General features: G+C 38.2%; 1 protein-coding gene across 9 annotated transcripts in view; it reads left to right on the forward strand.

Moving 5' to 3' along the window:
* TCF12 (transcription factor 12) overlaps nucleotides 1–22,129 on the forward strand; it is a 161,481-nt gene that overhangs the window by 125,401 nt on the left and 13,951 nt on the right. For 4 of the 9 annotated variants that reach the window (XM_069025996.1, XM_069025994.1, XM_069025999.1 and 1 more), the window contains 7 exons: nucleotides 5,863–5,968; nucleotides 7,095–7,231; nucleotides 7,553–7,697; nucleotides 9,222–9,286; nucleotides 13,424–13,502; nucleotides 18,132–18,205; nucleotides 19,946–20,152. In XM_069025996.1, the coding sequence (XP_068882097.1) occupies nucleotides 5,863–5,968; nucleotides 7,095–7,231; nucleotides 7,553–7,697; nucleotides 9,222–9,286; nucleotides 13,424–13,502; nucleotides 18,132–18,205; nucleotides 19,946–20,152 (813 nt within the window). Of the gene's footprint in view, nucleotides 1–5,862; nucleotides 5,969–7,094; nucleotides 7,232–7,552; nucleotides 7,698–9,221; nucleotides 9,287–13,423; nucleotides 13,503–18,131; nucleotides 18,206–19,130; nucleotides 19,203–19,945; nucleotides 20,153–22,129 lie in introns of all 9 variants that reach the window. The other 5 variants (XM_069025992.1, XM_069025990.1, XM_069025997.1 and 2 more) reach the window with 3 other exon arrangements.

Consider the following 22,129-nt stretch of genomic DNA (forward strand, 5'->3'; position numbering starts at 1 on the left):
TATAAGATCATCTGGAAAATCTCTAGGGGTACACGGCTGTGGACATTGAATAAAGAGAGGTAGTAAACACTGGTCAGCTGGATTTTTATTTTCTTTCTGTTTCTTGCCCTTTTCTTTCCCCTCCCCATGCCACTAAAAAACGATGAGTTACGACTCATCAGCCCAAGAGAGTTTTCTCTGCTCCACTCCATTGGGTTGAACTGCCAATCTGCTGAGCAGTGGTCCCCTGCCAGAAGGGTGTCTTGTCTGCAACAAGCTTTATTAATGCTTTAAAGTGAAGGTTATGTCCATTTCCTTGGGTAAATGGCAGCAGCTAGGGGTGGGCTCAGGTGCTGTATGGGGCAGATCTATATTTCTCAAAACGTGTGCACCAAAGAGGAACACGCCCCATTTGTTCAGTGCCTGGGCTCCCATTATCGTGTGCGTGTCTGTAGAAATACAATAGTCTGTGCTGGAGGTGCAGAACCAGAGAGTGAGTTCAGAGGGAGAGAGGGACAAATGAAAAAGATGGCCTGTATCCACTGCTGCATGTGCCTGTGGGCAGTGCTGGTGCTGGGGATTCCTCCCACAGCTCGAGTAGCCTTCTGAAATACCGGGAACAGGTTAAGAAATAGGCAGGGTAGTTTCAACTGTTCTGGTTTTTGTTTCCTAAAAACCTGAATTTAATCAGGAATTTTTGAAGACATAGTTGCATGTGTCCCTTAGTGACAGCATGATTTGAAGAGTGTGGTGAAGAGATTTTGCTTAGCAAATAAAATATAAAAGGAATCTTCAAGCAGTATATAAATATGCATTTCTTTCTAATGTTGTTTTTGCTGCCTTACCTTCTTTTTCCTCCCCTCTCTAGTTCACACTACAATAAAAATAAAAACTACTACTACTACTACTACTAATAAAAAAACAAACCAGGCCAAAAGGTTTCTATATACTGAATTTGAGATTTTTGCAGTTTGCCTTTCACTTTTTAACATGGTTTTAAAGTAGTCATTCCCTAGGGAAGAAGCTAGGAAGTACTTGTGCTATGTATCATTACAGTGGGATTCTGCATTTCAAAAATATCCAAATAGGCATGTATAGCATGCCTAAACTGCATAAACATTTATTTAAGATGGAATTCAGTTCATCTACTTTAAGAAGTTTGAATTTTATACCATCCTTAAAAAAGTATGGTTTGATTTGCAGACAGGACTGTTCTCTTAAAGGAGTCTTTTATTTTCATTCTAGATGGTGAGAAGAGTTTTTTAAGTACACAAACCTTTACTCCTGGTATTGGAAACAGAAGTATGGTTGAGGATATGGTTATACTGACTTTGTATACTAGGGCTCTTCATTTCATCATCTTGCTTAAATACTAGTTAAACAAGAATTTAGACTGGATCTTGGGTTTGGTTGGGGTTTTTTTGAAAGCTTCTGTCTTGCTGTAAAGAGGAGTATGGAAAATTGTAGTTAATATTCTACATTCCTGAAGTCTTAGTATCTGATTTTGTCAAAAATACAATAAACATGAAAACAAGTTCTTTTCCTAGAACTGCTTTTCAGCAAAATTAGCTTTAGCTACAAAACCTGCAGATAATACACTGTAAAGTTTTGCCACATGTACAAATCATTCATCAGTGCGCACTTGCATGACTGATGCTGATGGAATGCAGATAGGCTACTTAGCAAAGTTTACAAGCTACAGAATAGGTTATTCATCTTTACTGGTTTCAAAAAACTGCGTCTCAAGCAGCTTGACAAATATTTTCCTGAACTTCCAAGAATTGCTAATAACTATGCTTAAATGAGTAACATAGCTCATAATTTCATAAACTGTGTGTGTGATGGGAGCATTGGTCTTGAGATAGCATGAGCTTATTGGAAGTAAGTTTGGTTGCTCCACTGCTATTTTTTTAATCTGCTTTTAACATTAATATTAAACATTGATAAATATTTAAGAATTTGAAACAGGAAAATTGCCTGAGAGGATGGATGCCAACAGGAGGACTCCAAGTGTTATATTTATTAAATGCATTTATGGAATGAGACTTGGAAGTTTTACTTAGCATAAAATTTGGTAGACCCAGATCTTCAAATTACTGTTGATGTTATTGGCACTTGTATTAGTAAACAGAAGCAACAGTGAGTAATACTTGAAATGTTTTAGATATATTGGATCCATATAACTTTCACAGTAGTGTTCATTACCTGCGTTAATCCCCACGGCAGATTTCTGAACTGGGATGATGCTTTTGTTTTGATTAAACCTTATGTCACACAGCTAATGTCTCCTCAGCTCTGTTCTGAAGTCTGCCCCCACCACTACCTCTCATAAAGAAATCTGAGTTGTCATCCTGCCTTTCCTGCTGGAGAAACATAAGCCAATTCAAGGTGCAGGAGAGACTGATGTGGGTCTCTGACTTGCTGTCCTCTGCAGCTCGTTTGTCCTACTTGCCTCAGCAGAGGCTATCAACCCTTCAGGAGCACCACAGCGTTAGGATTGATGTATATATTAGCACAGCTCCAAAAAAGTCAAGTCCAAGATTTGATAAGTCATGTAAAAAAACTGGTTTTGGCTTGTGTTTATCGGAAGGGAATTTCCCATTCATGATGGGAGAGTGTTTTGCTTGTCAGCATGGAGACACGGTCGGTGCCTTTGGGCACAGTGCTTTTGAAGGGATTAAAGATGGGCTCCTCTTCTACCTGCTGGAGACAGCCCTCTTCAAGGAGACTGCAAACAGGCTGACCTTTTAACAGTATTCCTTCCTTGTCTTAGTGGGAATGTCAGCCAGGAAAAACTGGTTTGATGCCTCCTGGATGTCAGTGTTATCAGTTTAATAGCTAAAAGAGGCCGTCTTGAGCAGCCACGTCATATTTTTTGCTCCCTAACTCAGCTGATGCAGAAAAGAAAGCCCTTTAAGTAGGACACAGAGTCCTACTGGGGAGCCGCTGCACAGCCATGCCAGCAGCCACAGGGGCACATTTGGCTGGGTAGGGGTCCTAGTGCCTGTGGGCCTTTCAAAGTGAACAGACCACTTGTGCTGATGCATTGCTTCTCAACTTAAAAATAAAATTTCATCCTTTTTGTCAGCTTTCTTATTTGAAACCTTTGTATTTTGCATCTCATAAACTTTGAGTAATTTTAGTAAAATTTCTCCTTTGCTTTTAAATTTTGTTTGTAGTAATGCAACATAAAAATTATGATTAGATCATTAACCAGAAAAAACCCGGCGCTCATCTGCAGGTGATCAGATGACATCAGAGGCCTGGTTTTAATTTGTGGGTAGTTCTGATTGTAACTAAAAGAGACTCACTCCTTTTGTGGAATTGGCTGGCTATTTCCCCACATCTGGAGTTAATGAAGTCTTTGAGACCACATCAGTTGTGTTTTGCCGCAAGAACCCTTTGATCTGAAAAATCTAGACTGGCACAAGTGCAGCTTCATAACATTGCAGCTATGTTTTTGCAAGCTATAGTTAAGATACCAAAACAAGCAGAAACTATATGAAGCTATGTGTCTGTGCTAGGACTTTCATGTAGCTGTTTGGAAGGGCTTCTTTTATGTTTATATAATTCATAACATTTTTATTATGTTAATGGCTTGTACATATGTATCTGTAAATTATGCATTTGTAGGAGTTTTTGAGCTTAATTCCCCTTTTGAGATAGTGTTTAATCAGTTTTTATAAATCACCCAGTTATGTAAAATGTTAAAATTTCAGTCTGAAGCTTGTATTTACAAATCTCATTGATAACGTTGCAGTTTAAGAGAAGTATATTCGTCACTGTAGGTGACTTAGCATTAATCAGTGTGCATCTCCATGGCAGTGCTAAATGTCATAAAGCTTTGTTTCCACTGCTGTCCTGTGACAGTGATAGATTATCCATCAGCTATAGCATATGCTGTGTTATTCTGCACAACAGAGAACTTGTAAATTAAGCCCAGTTTTACCTAATATGTTTGCAGTCTTATGAGTGCGAGTATTTACAATTTGACAGAGTGACATTTCTGTTAAAATATGTCTCAGGCATGGAATATACATGCATTCATCATATAGAGTAAATACATATGTACTGCGAACATTGCTCAGAGTGTATTGTCATTCTGTCACTCAGGTCTGGTAAGCATCTCTATTTCACATTTTTTCCATAAACTGAAAAACTTTGAGTAAAATATTGAGCAGAAGCTTTCCGAAAAGCTTTCTTTCCTAAAAAAATTTCATTTGTTTTCAATAAAAAACAATGGTAAATAAGCATGTAACTTAAAGTTCTCAGCTTGCCACTTGAGTCCTAACCAGGTGTCTGTTTACCTGCTGCCCTTTTCATTACGTGGCTCATCCCAGCTGTGCCCTGGCTCCATGCCCTGTGCCCTTGTCCCGTTTCCACCATTGTGGGATTGGAGAGCTTTTGCTGAAATGGTGTTGCTGTAGAGCGAGGCCGAGAGCAGTGCCTCGGTGTGGGTGATGTCAGAGCGCGCTGGCTCAGGCACATCCCGGCCATTTGTTCCACAGCAGCAGGGCTGCAAAAGCGATCGGCAGCGGGAGGAGGGGGATTGGGATGCAAATGCAGCGGGACTTGCCCACTTCACTATCCTCAATGTCCCTATCAGAACAGTCACCCTCCGGGAGGACAATGGTTCTTTTTTTAGGGGAACTTAGGCTTTTTTGTTGGCTGGCTTGGTTTTCCTGGCCCTTCTCTTGCTTGGTAAACAACATCTCAGAAAGAGCAAGGCAGAGTTTTGAAAGCCGTAGAAACATGCATGTGCCTGTATGTGCATAGGAGGGGATCAAAATAATCACTTGTGAATGTTAGGGCATAGCACACTTTTTAAGTTGCATTATATAAGCTTTAAAAGTTGTGAAATTATTCTTCATATATGTATTTATGAAGTTATCTGTATTTAACAACTTAGATAAACAGATAAAAATACCACATTTTTGACTTCATGGCAAAAAGATGCTCCAGTTTCACTGTAACATTTTTATATTTTTTGCTGCCATATATGTTGATTTGCTTTTTATTTAATTTATCTTGTAACATGCCCTAATCATTGCGATATTTGGTATAGAACAACTAACTATGGGTAGAGTCCTCAACTCTGTGAATTCTGGGCCTCGTTCATTTTACTTAACTTATTCCTGAATACACTTTATATTTCTTCTTAGAGTTGCTGCAGTGAAAGGCTTTGAGTCATTATCTTTATTTGGCATCTTACATTTTTAACTTGAAAAGAAAATTTGTTGCTTGCGAGTTGAGAATGGGCATTCCGCTGGCGTGTTAACACCGAAAAAACAGTAATACTGCTTTTCTTTAATGCTAGGCCAGTGTGAAAATTACATGCTCACTGCTGCAGTTTTAAGATTATTCCTGAGGACTTGCATGCGTGTATTTCTGATGACTCCAAAGGCGTGCGAGTTTCTGAATGGATGATACAACGGTTGCATTAAAACCTTCCGTTTGTCACTGGATGTTCTTTTTCTTTCTGATTGTTGGGATGCCAGCTAATTAAATATTCAAACAGGCATACAGTTGTTTTAAAATAAAATTTGTTTGGGGCCCAGTTGTTTTATCTTGCTTTTTATCTTAAGCAACAAGTCTGTGCGAGTCGTGCACTTGGAAAGCAAAATCAGCATTCAGGCTTTTATCAGGCCACCTGGCTGAGTTGGCACACCAGAAAGTGTGTTGTTAGGATCATTCTACTGTAGTTCCTCTGTACTGTGGCAACTTGCTAAAAAGCAAATAAAACAAGGGCAACAAATGCTGCGGCTTGCTACACTGTTCTTTTTTTATTTGTGCTTTCTCTCTGTATCTGTATGCTGTTGTGGTTTTTTTAATGCACGACACCCAGTTATTGCTAACCTGCTTTTATTGCTCTCCAATATGTAGGTGTATGCACCATCCCCAAGTTCTGATGATTTCAACAGAGAATCTCCAAGTTACCCATCTCCTAAGCCACCAAGCAGTATGTTTGCTAGCACTTTCTTTATGCAAGGTGGGTAAAATGTCACTTGTCCTTTAGGCAGAAATCTGCAGTCAAGACACTGTTTTACTGGGTCAATGAAGAAGTGTAAAGGGAGCATGTTGTGCTAGAGCCTATGGTTAAGTTTTATATACTTTTAAAACAGTTAGATGAAGGGAACTGTCTGTTGATGTAAAGTTTTTCTCATGACATTAATTGCTGACTGAAATTTAAAGGGATTACACACCGGGCCAGATGGACAGAATTCCCATCCTTTGATTTGTAGGGGCTTCAGAGCAGCACACTGGAGTGATAGAGAAAAATGATGTGGGGGCTTATTGACTCTTCTGGAATTTGACTGTACAACATCAGCTAACAGTCTTACATTCTCAAATGCTTGTATATCCAGCATGCCAGAAAAAAGGGGGTTGCACTGAACGAAACAAGAGCAGAATCCATTTCCTCAGCCTCACGTCACACAATTAGCTCGTGCTGCAGTCTGGTGAGGGTTTGGAGCACATTGAGAGCTCAGTGTCTCAGTGCGGGAATTCACAGAGCACTTCAGTTTGTGCTACAGAAGGGAAACTGCACTGACACACAGGCTAAGGCTTATGTAATGTAGTCATTTCAACTACTTAAATTTGATATTTTGAAATGTTGTTATATTTTTGTGGTGCTAGGGTATCTTAGTCTATAAATTGCTTGTTTTAGGTAAATAGATGTTTTGCAGTGCATGTTTATGATGAGTTCTGTTTGGCCAAACTTCTTACCCCTCCACCTCCTTTTTTATTACTTCTTTCAGTCTGGACTTTTTATCAACACTCTTGATTTAAATCTGGCCTTACTGAAGGTCTGTGTAATTAGCAGAAGTGCTTGGTATTTTCTCAGCTGTGGTTGGATTATATTTCAGCTATAAAGCCTCTGTTGTTTCTTTGTGGGGTTTTTTTGTTTTTTTTTTAATAAATATAGCAACAGTGTGGTGGCATGAAAATAGAAGATGCAGTATAAACTGGTCACCATTTTCCCGCTGATGTTAGTCTCAGTAGCTGAATTCTGTATTTGTTTAAAATAATCTTGTAAAGGAACAGAGAAATCAGTATTCTTCATTAAATGTATTTTTCTTGTTTTCTTTTCTATTGAAAAAATACTAAAAAAAAAGATGGGACCCACAATTCTGACCTCTGGAGTTCATCCAATGGCATGAGCCAGCCTGGCTATGGTGGGATGCTTGGAGGCTCGTCTTCCCACATGTCCCAGTCCAGCAGTTACGGCAGCCTGCACACACATGACCGTTTGGTAAGACTCAGCACACATTGATCTGTTTATAGTCATGTATGGAGATCTAACTTAGGAGAATTAACTTCTCATTTGTTGCTCATCTATGTCAGTTAAAAACCCAGTTGTTAGAAATCACAAACTTTATGTATTAGATTTATGTCCTTTTAGTTATGTCTGTTGTATAAATAAAAATCTGTGGCTGTGTAGTGGTCTGTGAGAGGATGGATGAGTCCCTTTCTTCTGTAATAAAGAGCTGGGTGTTATATATTTGATATCTTAAAATATCGACATTTATTTAAGAACTACTTAATGTCTTGTGTCTGCTTCTCTTCTCCCCAGAGCTATCCCCCGCATTCAGTCTCACCTTCAGATATAAATGCCAGTCTTCCTCCAATGTCCAGCTTCCATCGTGGCGGTACCAGCAGTTCACCTTATGTAGCTGCCTCACACACTCCACCTGTCAATGGATCAGATAATATTCTGGGTAAAAAGTTCTTCCTGCTTTTTTTTTTTTTCATTTTACAAGAAAATGAAATTTAGAGCTGCATGACGCACAAAATTAGTAAGATTAATTTACGGCATGCTTGTAGATCAGGAAAAATTCACCACTGTGATATTTCTGTTCCCAGTATGGCTAAGATGAGGCATATTGTTTTTCAGTCAGCTTAAGACTTACTGGTTTATTTGCTTTCACAGTCAAGCCTATACTCAGGGGCTGGATCCATCTGACTTAAAGACAGCTGTCCTTCTGTAGTTCAGTATATGCACATGTCCATATAGGTAGTTCTGGTGCTGAAGTTTTCAGAGCTGCTGTGTCGCCAAAGCACTGCTCCAGAGAAAGGCAGGAGGGCTGTTTCTTTGGGGAAGTTGATAACGTGCATCGTAAATTCCTATCTTAACTGTTTTAGAGATTACAGAGTAGCCAGGATGGTGGCTGGTTCAGTCTCCTCTGTTCTCACCTAGGAAGCAAGAAATACAGGGTGATCATCTGTTCCTTGCACATATTTGCTCGCCTTAAGATACAGCTGTAGAAATTCAATGCTTGTAGATGCCCCTTGTCGGTTCAATAGGATTTGCATTTAGCTTCATTTTAAGGAAGTGGAATTGAGCTAGGGGTGAGTATGTTAGCTTTGGTTTGGGAGCATGTTTTACACCAAGATCTTTAAACAGAACCCAGAATTTGCATGGGAAGTTCAGGCTGGAAAATCCAGGCTTGTCACAAACTTGGAAACAGTGTGTGTTGCATTATTTGGATTTCTGATGTGAATGGCTTACATTCACATTCAATACGTTTTTTGGCTTTAGAGGTTAATAATTGGAGAAAGAAGATTTGCTTTTAAAGGGTCTGTCTCCTACAGCAAAGCAGATATTTCAGAGGATTCAGTTGCTCTCTGTGTTTCCAGTTGGCAGGGCTTCAAACTTCCTCTTGGCTTAATGGTGTGTGGAGCAAAAGGGCACGCAAAGCTACTGACATGCAACTGAGAGCAGGGGTGACAGCTTGGTGCATCAGAGCTTTTCAGGGACTTTTTAAACTCAAGATGAGAGTACAACACAGGGAATTAGAGCAAGGGGAGCGAGGAGGCACCTAAGGAACTATTCTGTGAATTTGGCTTTAAGAATTAATTAAACATGCAGCACTTTGTGGATAGCAGTTTAGAAATAAGCTGCAATAATATAATTTTCTGATTTTGATTTTTCTCTTCACATTTCATTAAAATTAGACTATGATCCTAGAAAATAATTTTGTCTTCTAGCTGCTTTCACTTGTTGGTCCTTAAGTTATCACAGTGATACTATGTTTGCCTTTTAAGAGGAGAGCATCTAAATGTAAATCTAATTGTTTTAATTAAATTTTTAGGTCTAATGAGAACTGATTCTATTGACACTGACTTCCTCAGAAAATCCATTTAAAAAGTGGTTGCTCAACTCTGTGTGATGAATAAAATAATAAAAGTAAATAAAATTTCAGCTTTAAAAATAAGTGTTGGGTTTACTTTCCACATTACAGGAAACAGAGGAAATGGTGCTGGAAGCTCACAGACAGGTGATGCACTTGGAAAGGCATTGGCATCTGTAAGTAGCAGTTAGAATATTCAGATCTGAAATACATATTTTAATTCATTATTTATGTGTCATTCATCTTATAATATCAAATCAGGAATTTTCACATATGAAGTCAAAACAATGTACTATGATGCAATTTCCTATACTACAAAAGTGTCTTTTTAAATGCAAGTGAAAAATGCTTTTCTTTGGAGAAGACTCATTCTGACTTCCTTTTTCTTCAGGTGATCAAAAGATTTAAGGCAGGTCTGGTTTAAAAAGCTGGTTAGACAAAGTAAAAGATAATCATAAAAAGTTAAACGTTTGATTTTTATTTTTTTTCTGTAGTGTTTTAGGTAAAGTCAAATATTTTTAACATTAGTCTTAGAGCAGATCCTGCCTTCTCAGTGGCCTTATAAAACTGAGAGGTTTTGAATGCTGTGTTGTATAGCTATAATTTATGGAACAGCCTTTAGAATGTTGTATACACATACATTTAAACTTTTAACTCCTGTTGGAATGATGTAAAACATGGCAAGTATCTTCAATCTGCTGTAAGCTCTGTTTCCATGTGCATGCATACAGTAATTATTTTTTCATTGGTACTATCAGATGTACTTTTTATAAAAGAGTAATTGATACACTGCAGCAGAAATTTCAGAGTTGGGAATGGTGGCTGGGGAAGCACTTAGTATTTCTTGTGTGGAGCAAACTTTGAAGCCCTAAATGACCATCCCTGTGTTGGGTTCTGCATCCCTCACCTCATACCAGTGAATGCAAATGTGCATATTCATGCAGATCCCGTTACCCTTGCATCCCTCAGAGAGTCATATGTTAAAAGATTACCAGATCTGATAATGTCTGTAATGTCCATACTGGGGAGGAGAACTCTGACCTACTGGCTTTGAGGAGAAAAATATCCCTGTTGCTTTTAGGGATTCAGCAAGTAGATAACAATTCAGGAGTCCAGAGGGCAGTTAATGCTCTCTTTTGGTCTGTTTGAGAACTGTCAGAAAAGAACTTGGGATCACTTTGCCTCCTAGAAATAGCAATATTCACATACTCCAGGCTGTTCATTGCTCTGCAGATGTATTTGGGTGTCTGCTGTTCTGCAGCCGGAACAAAATTTCATTGTTAAGTCTGACATGCTGGCCAGTTAGACCTGTGGGACTTTGTGGCATTTTCTACTGCTCTCCTTCTCTAAATGATTTTCTCATCCTTTCAGGTATTTTTGTCCAAGTCACTAGCTGAGAAAGCCAGGCTGATGTTTTGGGGAAAAACTAAATATATTGCGAGTGGAAGTCAGGGCAGAAATGTTTAATCTAACTGGTGGGTGGGCTCTGGTTGTCATAGAAACTTGTTTCTGTCATCCTGTGTTGTTGCTTGGCAGGAGCAGCCAGGTCATTCCATAAATCATTTCTGTCATAGCTGATGGTGATGCATTCCATCTGCTCTATCAGTGCATGCCATAGTCTGCACACTTCAAATCCCTCGCCTCATCCATCTGCTTCCCCCGCACCCCGCACCACGCGCACCCAGCACACTCCTTGCGCTCAGCGAGAGCACGGCTCACGGCTGGGCGAGGAGGGAGGTGGGCTCTCCTGCAGGTGAAGCTGACACACATGAATTTTGACAGCTAGGAAATCAAGAATATTTTTCTGTTTGAACAAAGTTACATTTAAATACTGCGATTGTCGTGCCCCTTTTTTTTCCCCCCTAAGATGACACTATATTCCTTTCTGTTTGGTTTTTAAATGCTGCCGCTGCAACTGTTGAGAGGAATTTCTAGTCCTAAAATTCTGTTGATGTATGTCTCACAATAGGCCTTTCATCTGCGAAACATCAGAGGATACGACATTTGTTCTTCAGTTTAGGTATTAAAGACCATACAGAGTAGTATGTGATTAAACATGTAAGGCCAGATAATACATTTGCAAAGGTTCTTTTATTTTAGGTTTAAGCCTGGATAATTGTGGTCTTAATCTCAGGGTAGGCAAGAAAGAGAATTGTACATGAAAGTATTTACACAAAGTTCCCAAAGCCCTGTGGATTATGCATTAGTTTGGATAATGAACTAGTATAGATAGAAAGAAAAGAAAATCTGGGTATTCGTGCCATTTCTAATGTGTTTCCCTGAACATTTGCCAAACAATAACCCTTTAAGATTGTGCCCATGGAGGGTTATATGGCAGGAGAAACATCTGGTTTATTTCATTGCCTAATGCCAAATCAAAACACTTGGTCTTTAATTTAGAGGAGATCAAACAGGAGGACTGTTTAACTTTGTTGATTATATCAGACCTCTTTGTGATAACTTATGTTTTGATTCCTACCTCAGCACTAGGGTAAAGGCCTTTGTACTGTCTCCGTAGTTAAATAGCCACTGGTCCCTTCACAAAAGAAAAGAAAATGTAGGGAAGTTGACTTCTAAAAGTAATTCATGAATTAAGTTTCTTTGTTGCTTTAGACTCAATAACATTAACATAACAAAGCCTAACTGAAATGTACACTGTAGTGTTTAAAAAATTGGACTAACAGCTCCGAGGTTTGGCTCTGCAGGCTCTCAATTGTGCAGCTTTTGTCTAAGAGCCTTTTCATTAGACCCTGGCATATTGGCACCCCACTGATTGGAATGGACCATGACTGATAGGAGGAGGAGTCTCATTTGTTGCAGTAAAATGAGTCATGTTACCGTTTAAGCCTGGCAGAAGGTGTCAGGGTTGTTCATCATTGGTCATTTAACAGCGCAGCAGCCAGGGACTGTGTGCAGAATGAATTGTGACCTCGTGTTTTAGTGGGGGCTTTGCTGTACTGTAGATTTTCCCTTTTATAAAATACAGCAAAATAAAATTGGCAGGTAGACCTGTGGAAAACAAGCAGTTTCAAAGAAAACTTTGTGGCCTCTGACTTTATTTTAATTTTCTGTATCTTATCTCTCTGAAACTCTCTACAGTTCTTACACTGACACCCAAGATTTATTTTTATGCTGATGTACAATGCATGAATTTCCTCCGGTAATATGAGGTAGTTTGTTCTAAATATATTTTCTTTCTAGCATGTATGAAAAGGAGGAAGCATTTCCATTAGGGAACTGATGGTCTTTTCTAATGGAAAAGTATGATAGACCAGGAAGGAGCATGTGGTCTATTGGGTCCTGGTTTTGTTGGTTCAGAAAATACAATATGGAACTTAATGAAGTTATTGACAGCTAAATGCTGAAATGTCATATTGTCTGTGTGAAGAGACATCAACCACACTGCCAGTGAAGATTTTTTTAACTGCCATCTGATGACTAACAAATCCTGGTCTCTGCTCAAGTAAAACAGGTTTGAACTGATGACCTATAAAAATATGTTCTGAAGTCCATAGTCAGCCTCTAAATCTATTCAATTCCCTTTATAAAATGAATTTTCCCAGTGTCTTGAGATTTTAATTTTTAATTAAAGCTTTAAGCATTATGTCTTCTCTTTTTGTCAATAGTTTTTATAATTTCATTAATAGCAAGGAAAGAATTGTTGTAAGTTGAAGTTTAGTATCTCAAGAGGCCAATTGATACTGAAATAAGAGAAACATACTAAGTGCTGCAATACATTGCAAGAAGAACAAAATTTCAAGTGTTTTTTGCTTGGTAGATACCAATAATAAGGGAGCCTGAATGCTTTCTTGGTATTTTGTGAAGGATTAATTTTTAGAAGATAACATGTGTTGACTGCTAAAATCTCTCACTAAAGTTTGGAAAGTCATTATTCATTGGCATTTTCCTGAAGTTTTGTTTGATATAATTGTGTACTGTGAACTCTTACGTGTATCGTTCCCCTGCAGTGACAGAAAGGCTGTAATTTATGCTGCTCTTAAATGAGAAGGAAGGCCAGTTATATTTGTGTCACTATGAAATACAGGTTGTGCTTATTTGGACAGCTGCTTGAAAATGAAAGTTCTTTGGACATTTTTAGAGCCTTGAGTGTAATAAAGCAGAGCTGTGATTGGAGGATCAAATTGTGTTTTTTATCAATCCAGAATCAAGAGTGAAAATTAAAACATGAAAAAGAATCCTAATAGCTTTTTTTCCTGTGTATTATAAATTAAAACATGAAAAAGAATCCTAATAGCTTTTTTTCCTGTGTATTATAACACATATTGATACATAGTCTCTTCGTCTGTTGTCAGATTTATTCTCCTGATCATACCAGCAGTAGTTTTCCATCGAATCCATCAACACCAGTTGGATCACCATCGCCTCTTACAGGTACAGACCGGCCATTTATCAGTAACTTTGTTGTTTTGAAAACGTCCTGTTTGGAATCACAGGGAAATCAGCATTAACTTCCTTGTATAACTGCTTGTGCATTTTGGTTATTTTTCCATTGTACAAAACAAAGATTTATAAATCCAGATGCTTAGACATTTTGTTGGGGGCATTCACTTGAGTCCAGGCAACTGGCTTTGAAAATTAGCTAATTAAAAGAATGTTTGGAAGCATTAACTGACCATATATTATCATGGCTATAAAGATATCTGTACAGATTTACACTGTTTGAGAGCAAGAAGAGTGATTTGATTTGGTTTGGGGTTTTTTAAAGCTATATGTTAAGGCTCTGCGGCAGCTTTCAGTGACAGGCACGGCAGATGTGTGTTCCTTTTAATGAAAATATAGTAGGCTATGAGACTATCCAATTTTTTTCATTCATATCTTCAATGAATGTTTTCATTCTATGGGAGAAGAATTTCTGGCATTTTTTAAAATAAATGCTCTGTATTGCAGCCACCTCTGTCACCTGTGCTTTGTGTGTTTGTAGTGTGAATGTGGGAAGAAGCATTCCCGTGTGGAGATGAACTGTGGGCAGCTGCCTACAGCTATTTGTGGTAGTGCAGCTTTCACAGACACTGTGGCCTCAGCTGTCTAGTAAAAGTTGAACAGCTGTTCTCCGTATAGAGAGGGCTGTGAAAGCTCCATTGACTTAAATTTGTTGTTTAACAAAGAACTAGAATTACAAGTAAGATGATGTAACTTTAACCCTGTTCTTTCCTGTAGTGCAATTTGTTAAATTATTTAACATTTATACAACACTCTGTTTCCCTATTCTCTGTTGCTTAATATATCCCTGCAGGCTCCTGGCCATTGGTCACTTTTTTGCAAGAGTATTTTGCTTTTTGTAAAATAATAAAATTACTTTAAGGTGAAAAGGGTACAGAACAAGCCTAGCTGAACACTTTTGTAATCCAGATGAATAAGTTAGTAAAGGTATTGAATGCAAAATACAGTCATAATCATGCCTATGTGAATATGCATATCTCTGTATGCAACGTCACTCAAAACCTCCATCATTCATGCTTCACTCCTTCACTTTAATGGACACTGCTCCGGTTTTCTGTGGATGTAATGGATTAATGAATATCTGACATGGCTTACCTGAGCAGCTGCTTTGGGCATTTCTTTTCTATTACTGAATAATCCACATTGAATTGAGTAATGATGGGATTAATGGGATTTTTGATTTAGTGATTACAGTTGACAAAAAATATTCTGTGTATTCTCTTCTACTGAAAAGGCAGATCAGATCAGAAAATCATTATTATTTTCTTTTTTACATCAAAGCAAGTATTGAAAATATTTTGTGGCTGGAAGAAAGAAGTTCTGACACTTGAAACTATTTCAAATTTTACAGATCCCAAAGTGGTTTTTTTCAAGAGTTGCCTAATTAGACACTACACCTCGTTTTGTAAGCATGAAAGCATTAGCTAATTTCTAGGTTTAGAATACAAATTTGAGGTCACTAAAATTTGTGTTTTCCTTTTGATGTTGTTGCTTTTGCCTGTTGCAACCTGTATGACATGTAAAACTCTCCAAAATTTGCACCTTAATTTGTGTTCCTTATTCTGGATTCTGATGGCTAAGACAGTAGTAGATATAAGCAAATAATACTGAAATCCTTTTCAGGCTCAAACTTAGCATCTGCTTCACATTTATACCCTCCCACCCCCTTTAATTTCGGTGATACTGAGTTTATCAAGCCTTTGGTAAATTGCTCCAGTAGTTAATTACCTTCATTTATGAATCTGGACTTTTATCTTTATTCCCAGATGAGTCACTAAGAACACGGTGAAGCACAATGTGAAGTAATTACTACTGCATTTATTGCTATTTATACTCCTGGTAGCCATTTTCCATCTTGACCCAAAAAGTTATTGCAGATAAAACAAATGTTTTATGTGTACTAAAATAATATATTTTGGAGCATTTTAGCCTTCATTGTCATTTTCCCCTTTTGCAATTAGGTATTTGTTTAGTTAGCATTTGTAGTATTACAGATTGCTTAAGTCATAATTTGCTTATCCTTTAATTGTAAATTACGGTAGGAGTCCTCTGTCTACCAGGGAGAGCACTGACAGATACCAGTGTCATGAGACCTTGGGGTTCATAAGCTCATGACTGACTCTTTGGCTCTTATGTTGCTGAATGAGGATTAATGACGTTTTTTAATTCAGTTAAGTAAAAGCTTGGAGAAGAACTTGATGAAAACCCCCAAGTATTATGAGACAATAGTGTGTGTCTCGCCTTCCCTGCCCTCATTTAATTTCTAATTTTGCATAAACATGCCCAGAACTGAGCGTCTTGCATAGTTTTAATGATTGTGTACATGCATGTGAGGTTTATATGGGGATCTGAATGGTGGGAGCCTCGGTATTTTAAGAATCCTTCTGCCAGGATCAGAGGCATTCAGGAGGTTCAGTGGGTTCTGAGGATGCAAAGCCAGCCCTCTGTGGCTCTGAGTGTGTGTTTGAAAGGGGAGCCAGAGGATTAGTGTTGGGGAGACTCGGGGTAAGAACAATACTGCAGTGATTGCTGTTGGTGACCCCTGTAAATCCTAACACTTGCCTGGCTTATTTGTTTTTTAATGCTGCTGTGTTGGTGCTGCACTAAAAGCTGCAGTTGTTAATTGCAGGGCTTGTGGTGCCAGGATGCTTTTTAACTTAATTGGTGGATTTCATGCACAAACTTCTAGGAGGGGGAGTGGAATGAGGCAAGCAGGAAATCGGTGCCATCTGGCAACCTGCAGCCGTGGAGGCAGAGTGCCACCGCTTGGGAAGAGCCCCGGAGGTGATGAGGTGTGACTGAAAGCTGCAGGTTGCAGTTGGGTTGGGCATTGGACAGGAGGAGTTGGTTATTCCTTCCCCTCTTTGCTTTTTGTCTCCTTTGTGAGATGTCCCACTCAAGAGTTTTGTTCTGGGCTTACGTTATAGAAATAGTACCTTCTTCAGTTAAACCCCCCAAACAAGCGTGTCAGAAGAGGTGCACAGGATTTCAGTCTGTTTGCTGCTCACATGGCCACCTTTCTGCTTCACACTGAGCTGCTGCTGTGCTGTAGGGAGCGGTACTCTGAGTTCTGAGAGCAGGAGTGCTCCTGACCACAGTCCTGTCTTTAAAAATGGAGTCCTGTCCAAGGAAAAATTTGAACATTATGCTGAACCAAAATACTTTATAGTTGTTTCATTAATCGCTGTGCAAAAGTAAGTGGGACTCCAAGCATTATTCCCAAGTTGGGGAGTGACAGTAATGCAGACGGAGACCCCAGGTCCAGACTCAGAGTAGCTGTGTGAAGTGAAAATCAGTAATTATAAACTTACTCACTGAATTCTTTGTATTTTAAAAGAGAATTCCAGCACAATTATGGCAGCTCTGGACTTTTATGAAATAGGAGATTTTTTTTTTTTTAATTAGAAAGGAAATATTTAGGTATTTTAATAGCTGTGCAAGCTGTACTCTTTTTGCTAAATACAACCTTGTCTTTAAAAGGTAACTACTTGCAGCTCTCCGAACAAAGGAGCTGTAATGTTATTAAACCTTTTCCCAGTTTTCCAGATGTACAGCTCTGGCTGTTATTGAAAGAACAAGCCCACAGGCTCTTCCTTTAATGAGCTGCTTTGGATTGTATGTCCATAATTTATTAATGTAATTGCTTTATTATTACATTTGTATGGCTGAAAGGAAGCTGTCTCTAATGGCCATAGAATTTCATGTAGTATCTTTATAAAAGATGCATTATTAGTTTGTGAGAAAAATGCGTGTTGTACTACTTCAGGCTTTGTGTTAAAAGTGCTGCTTTATTAGTTACTGCATTTCACATCTAATTATTTTTAAAATTTACATGATGATTAGGTATATTTATGTCAGATTAGAATGGCTATGTATTTGAATTTGCAGTGTATAGGTAATATGAACTTAATTGTCCATTTGTTGCGCAATCAGTGATTGTTCAGCTACTGATTTACCTTAAGTATATCTGAAATACCAAATGGGAATGACTTAGGTGTATTTTACTCTTCTAAAGTTGGAATGCATTGTAATCTAAAATAGTGTGGTGTACAACTAGACAAGATAAAGCTTTTAGATCCAGTTTTTAAGTTTTCTTGTTTAGTAGAGAGGTGGTGTAAAAATGGTTCTCCAGTTATCCTTAACTTGGTGTCTATTTGATTTCTTTAAATATTTTTGTTGCGCATTTTAATACTATCTTTATACACCTACATATACGGGACAGAATCTGAAGAAGAATTCAGCAGGTCTTTTATGGTGACACAGGCAGAAGCAGGTATTTCAAATATGGGGGGGGTGTGTATTTAGTGCACTTTTTTAATGCTGAAGTACTTTGAAGGTGTCACCGCTTTTGTCACTGACAATGATCTAACCCTACAGATGCCAGGATATGAAAATTATCCCTCAATAAGGCAGAATGAAGGAATTTGTCCTCCTTTGTATACCCATATGTTAGCTTACCTTTATGCAGAATATGTTTGGTTTAATTATGTTGAGAAATACAGTCTCTGCTTCCCACTTCTGCTGTGTAAATCTGTGCACTAACCTAGACAATTTTGACAGGTGCCAGTCAGTGGTCGAGGAGTGGAGGACAAGCCCCCTCATCTCCCAGCTATGAAAACTCTCTACACTCCTTGGTAAGAATTGTTGAAAGCAACATAGTACTTTTTACTTAGGAGTTGAAGGCTTGGTTTTGTATAAATCCTGCATATCATTAAAGGAAACAGTAGGATAGCATTACAAATGAATTCTTTGCTAACAAATGGCCTGTTCAGTTGAACAATATAAGACGTGCAGGGTGTGTCTTTCACCATCTGTTCCTTGGGCATCAGGCTTCTGTGCTGAGGACAGCTGGTGCTAAAGCGCTGTTATGAGATTCTGGTACCTTTTCACAAATCCATAGCTAATTCTTATCTAAAGTTCAGCCTGGAGAAAGATAAAGACTTCATGCCTCCGCATTTACTTGTCCTTCCCCCTCTCTCCCTCAAATGGCGGTCTCTAGGGCTTGTTTGCATTACACTGTTATTAAAGTATTAATATATTTTATTTGTAATTATTATTTGTTGTGGGGAATGTTCATTTATTAATTAAACATTTTGCTGAAAAACACACAGGCAGTAGTCTACAGCATTGTAAATCTTCTTCTTTTGAGGATTCAGCAGAGGATTTAAGTTACTGACTTCCTTCTTACATTTCCGATACAATATTGGGAAGGAAACAGGGAAAATTTGAGGGAAGGTTTTGATTACTTGCTTAATATTTCTAGTTTCCACAGATGTAATTTCTATTTTTTTCTGTCGAACAAGAATAAGTTATAAGTTAAATCAGGTTTCTTTCCTTCAATATTTTTGCAATTAAATATAATTGTTACATACATCTTAGAATCCTAACATAACTGCAGTGTTAAATATTAGCCTTTTCTTATCTTAATATAATCAGATCTCTGTTGCATTAACTTGACTAACAATGTATTGCTGACATGCACATCAGCTGTTTCCTCACCTCTTTTTTGAATTAATCTTAACCTGTGCTTTGCTTCCTGTTCTGTCTTGACTTTGCCAGAAAAATCGAGTTGAACAGCAACTTCACGAGCATTTGCAAGATGCAATGTCCTTCTTAAAGGATGTCTGTGAGGTACTATTTCACTTTAGATGGTGCCTTTTTGTGTTTCAATTAACACTTCCTTCGGATTCCCCATTAAAAACTTAAATTAGTGTAGCGTATGACCCATCTTTTGACTTCAACATCCTGCTATTTCAGTTTCTAGAGCTGCAGTGTCAGAATTGGTTTTGCTTTGGGTTATTTTTGGTATTCCTTTTAATAAGAGAAAGTAATTAAAAGAAAGTAATTTTAAGACAGACTTGGACAGTAACCCAAATAGCTTGCTTTTGTTTCTGAAATACCTGAATAATCTGTTTGAAGGTCCATTTAAAAAAATAGTAACTTAAAGTTTTGTCCAGTATTTTTTGTAATACAGATTCTCAAAAAACCACTGCCTCTCTTAATTGTTTCCAGCATGGTGAGGCTGATTTTATGATCATTCTTTCTTGTCCTGCATTAGCTTATTTTGTAGCAATTCCTTTTTTCTTTTCATGCCGTATAATAGCAGCTGAGTAACATTAACCTTATAAGCTTCACTTTCAAAGCTGCCACCTATTTGTGGAATGAATGCTATCTTGAACAGAATCTCCAGATAATATTTTCTTTTTCCTGTTTGTTTGTAGTGCTGGTAGGTGCTCTCAAAGTCTTTTGATACTATTTTGATACCACATTTCATCTTCTGTCTTTAATACCTCCGAGATAGACTCTGTTGTGGTGTGAGGAGCCTGGGGATTTATTCAGTAATGAGTGTTCCTGTCCCTCTTGCACCCCCACAGCAGTCCCGGATGGAGGATCGCTTGGACAGACTCGATGATGCCATCCATGTCCTACGGAACCACGCTGTGGGGCCTTCCACAAGCCTGTCAGGTGGCCATGGAGATATCCATAGTTTATTGGGACCATCCCACAATGGGCCAATTGGAAGCCTGAACTCAAACTATGGAGCATCCAGCCTTGTAACAGCCAACAGACAAGCATCCATGGTAATGATGTTATAAAACATGAGTATGTTTATGCAAAGCAATTGCAGCTGATGCATTGAAACTATCGAAGAGCCTGCTGAGGTAGAACTGGGCTGTAAGACTAATATTTATCAGGAAGAAACCACTTGAGATTCTTGTGGAGGAAAAGATGGCAGACAGCTTGCACCTGCTATGGGTTTCCAATTAGAATGTTGGAGTGGGGGTGGGCAGAAATGGGGGGGAGGAAAAAGATGGGAAAACTTAGACTTTGGCCTGGTCAGTGGCCCATAAAATCCTGCTGTGACCATATGCAGAAAGCTGAAACTTTCTGCTGAGAGCGTTTCAGCTTATACATGCATTTTTTCCAGATGTGTAATAATTGGCAGAACCGTTTTCTCCTTGAAATGGTGAATAGGGGAGATTGAATGGGAAAAGCAGTCAAGAAGGACTGAATTTCAAGTGTTCTGGTCTGGAAAAGCTGTTTATTGTAAATTGGAACTAGTCTTCAATAGCAGATGCTGGCAGAGGACTGGGAGGAAGCTGTTGGAATGTGGAACCATAGTGTGCGCAGGCTCAAAATTTAAACTTTTTTTCTAAACGAAAAGAGTTTGAGCACAGCTGTAGTGTAAGTAACAATGAAAAGGAAACAACTTTCAGATTAATCCCCAAGAAGGGTGAAATAATTCAAACCATCTCTTTTCGTTTCTTTAAAAATGTGAACTGTTCTGAAGAAATGTAGTCGAGCTTTTTATAGATCAGAAATATGCTAAAAGCATTACACAGTAAACTAATCTATTTGTAGCATTGCTCACTTCCCTTTTTCTTTCTTTTCGTTCCTCCCTTCTCAAAAATGCTTAAAGGAAAAAGAGCTTTTAAAAACATGGTTGGTTTAGTGGTGCCATGTGTTTGCATGTTTACAGGGTAATTTTAAAGACCTGTTACATGCTGTGAAATTTTCTGTTATAAAACAGATTCACAGCTGGGTACTGTGTGATCAAGGCAAAATTTCACCTATCATCAAAATAATTAGGTACCCCAATTGCTGAAGGGTTTGTATTCTATAAAACAGAATTAGTTCCAGGCTCTCCCATTCGCACGTCACACATCCATTTATATTAATTTCAGGACCACTGCAGTAAACATCAAAAAGAACTGGTTGCTTTCTATAAGCTGCGTGTGTTTGGGGGCTTTGTGGAGGGGGTACTTTCCAAATGCACATCCAACTTCAGCTTTCTATACAAGTTCACAGTTACGTTTTGTAATGAAAGAAATGATGCATGTGTACTTTTGCATTTTTTCATAGTATCTACTGAGATTTAATATTTAAAGAATGTGGTAAAGTTCTACCATGTTCTGGGGTAGTCTGAAATTTAGTCATACAAAAGAAAACTTTTTTTTTCCTCTGGTCTTGATGTGGCATGAAGCAAGTGGCTGAAACTACAGTGATCAATTTGTTCTCTGACTTGAGGAACCTTCTGATACCGCTAAGCCAGACACAGTCAAATAAATACAGGTAGTGCCAAAATGTACATGAAAATCTCTGTTTCTCTTTTAAATAAGCTATGATAAATATTTTATCAACTCAGTTTTTTATTAAAATAGGGGACAGTGGAAAATGACTCTCCAAAATGGACAGAAAGAAGTTCCTTGATCTTCTCTAGTTTAATGTAGTTGTGTAACTTAAATGTTATACAGACCTAATTTATCATCTAATTATTTGACTGACAAATGCTTGTTGTCTGTTAGAAATAAACTTAGATTAAGACAACTAAAAAAAATATTTGCCTGTACATTTCATCCTCACTGGGTGAAACAAGCTTGCAGATCAGTTTTGCCTTGAAAAGTGAGTCAGCTAAAGAATTTCTTGGATTAACCTTAATTTTATTACATCAGAATAATTGGCTCCAACAGAAGGCATCCTGTTGTGGCCTTGCCCAGTCCCCAAAGAGCGCCCTTTGACATCATTTGCAATTGCAGAAACTCAGCGTGACTTAGGAT

Source organism: Aphelocoma coerulescens, chromosome 10 (genome assembly GCF_041296385.1).
Source record: "Aphelocoma coerulescens isolate FSJ_1873_10779 chromosome 10, UR_Acoe_1.0, whole genome shotgun sequence".
NCBI lineage: Eukaryota > Metazoa > Chordata > Aves > Passeriformes > Corvidae > Aphelocoma > Aphelocoma coerulescens.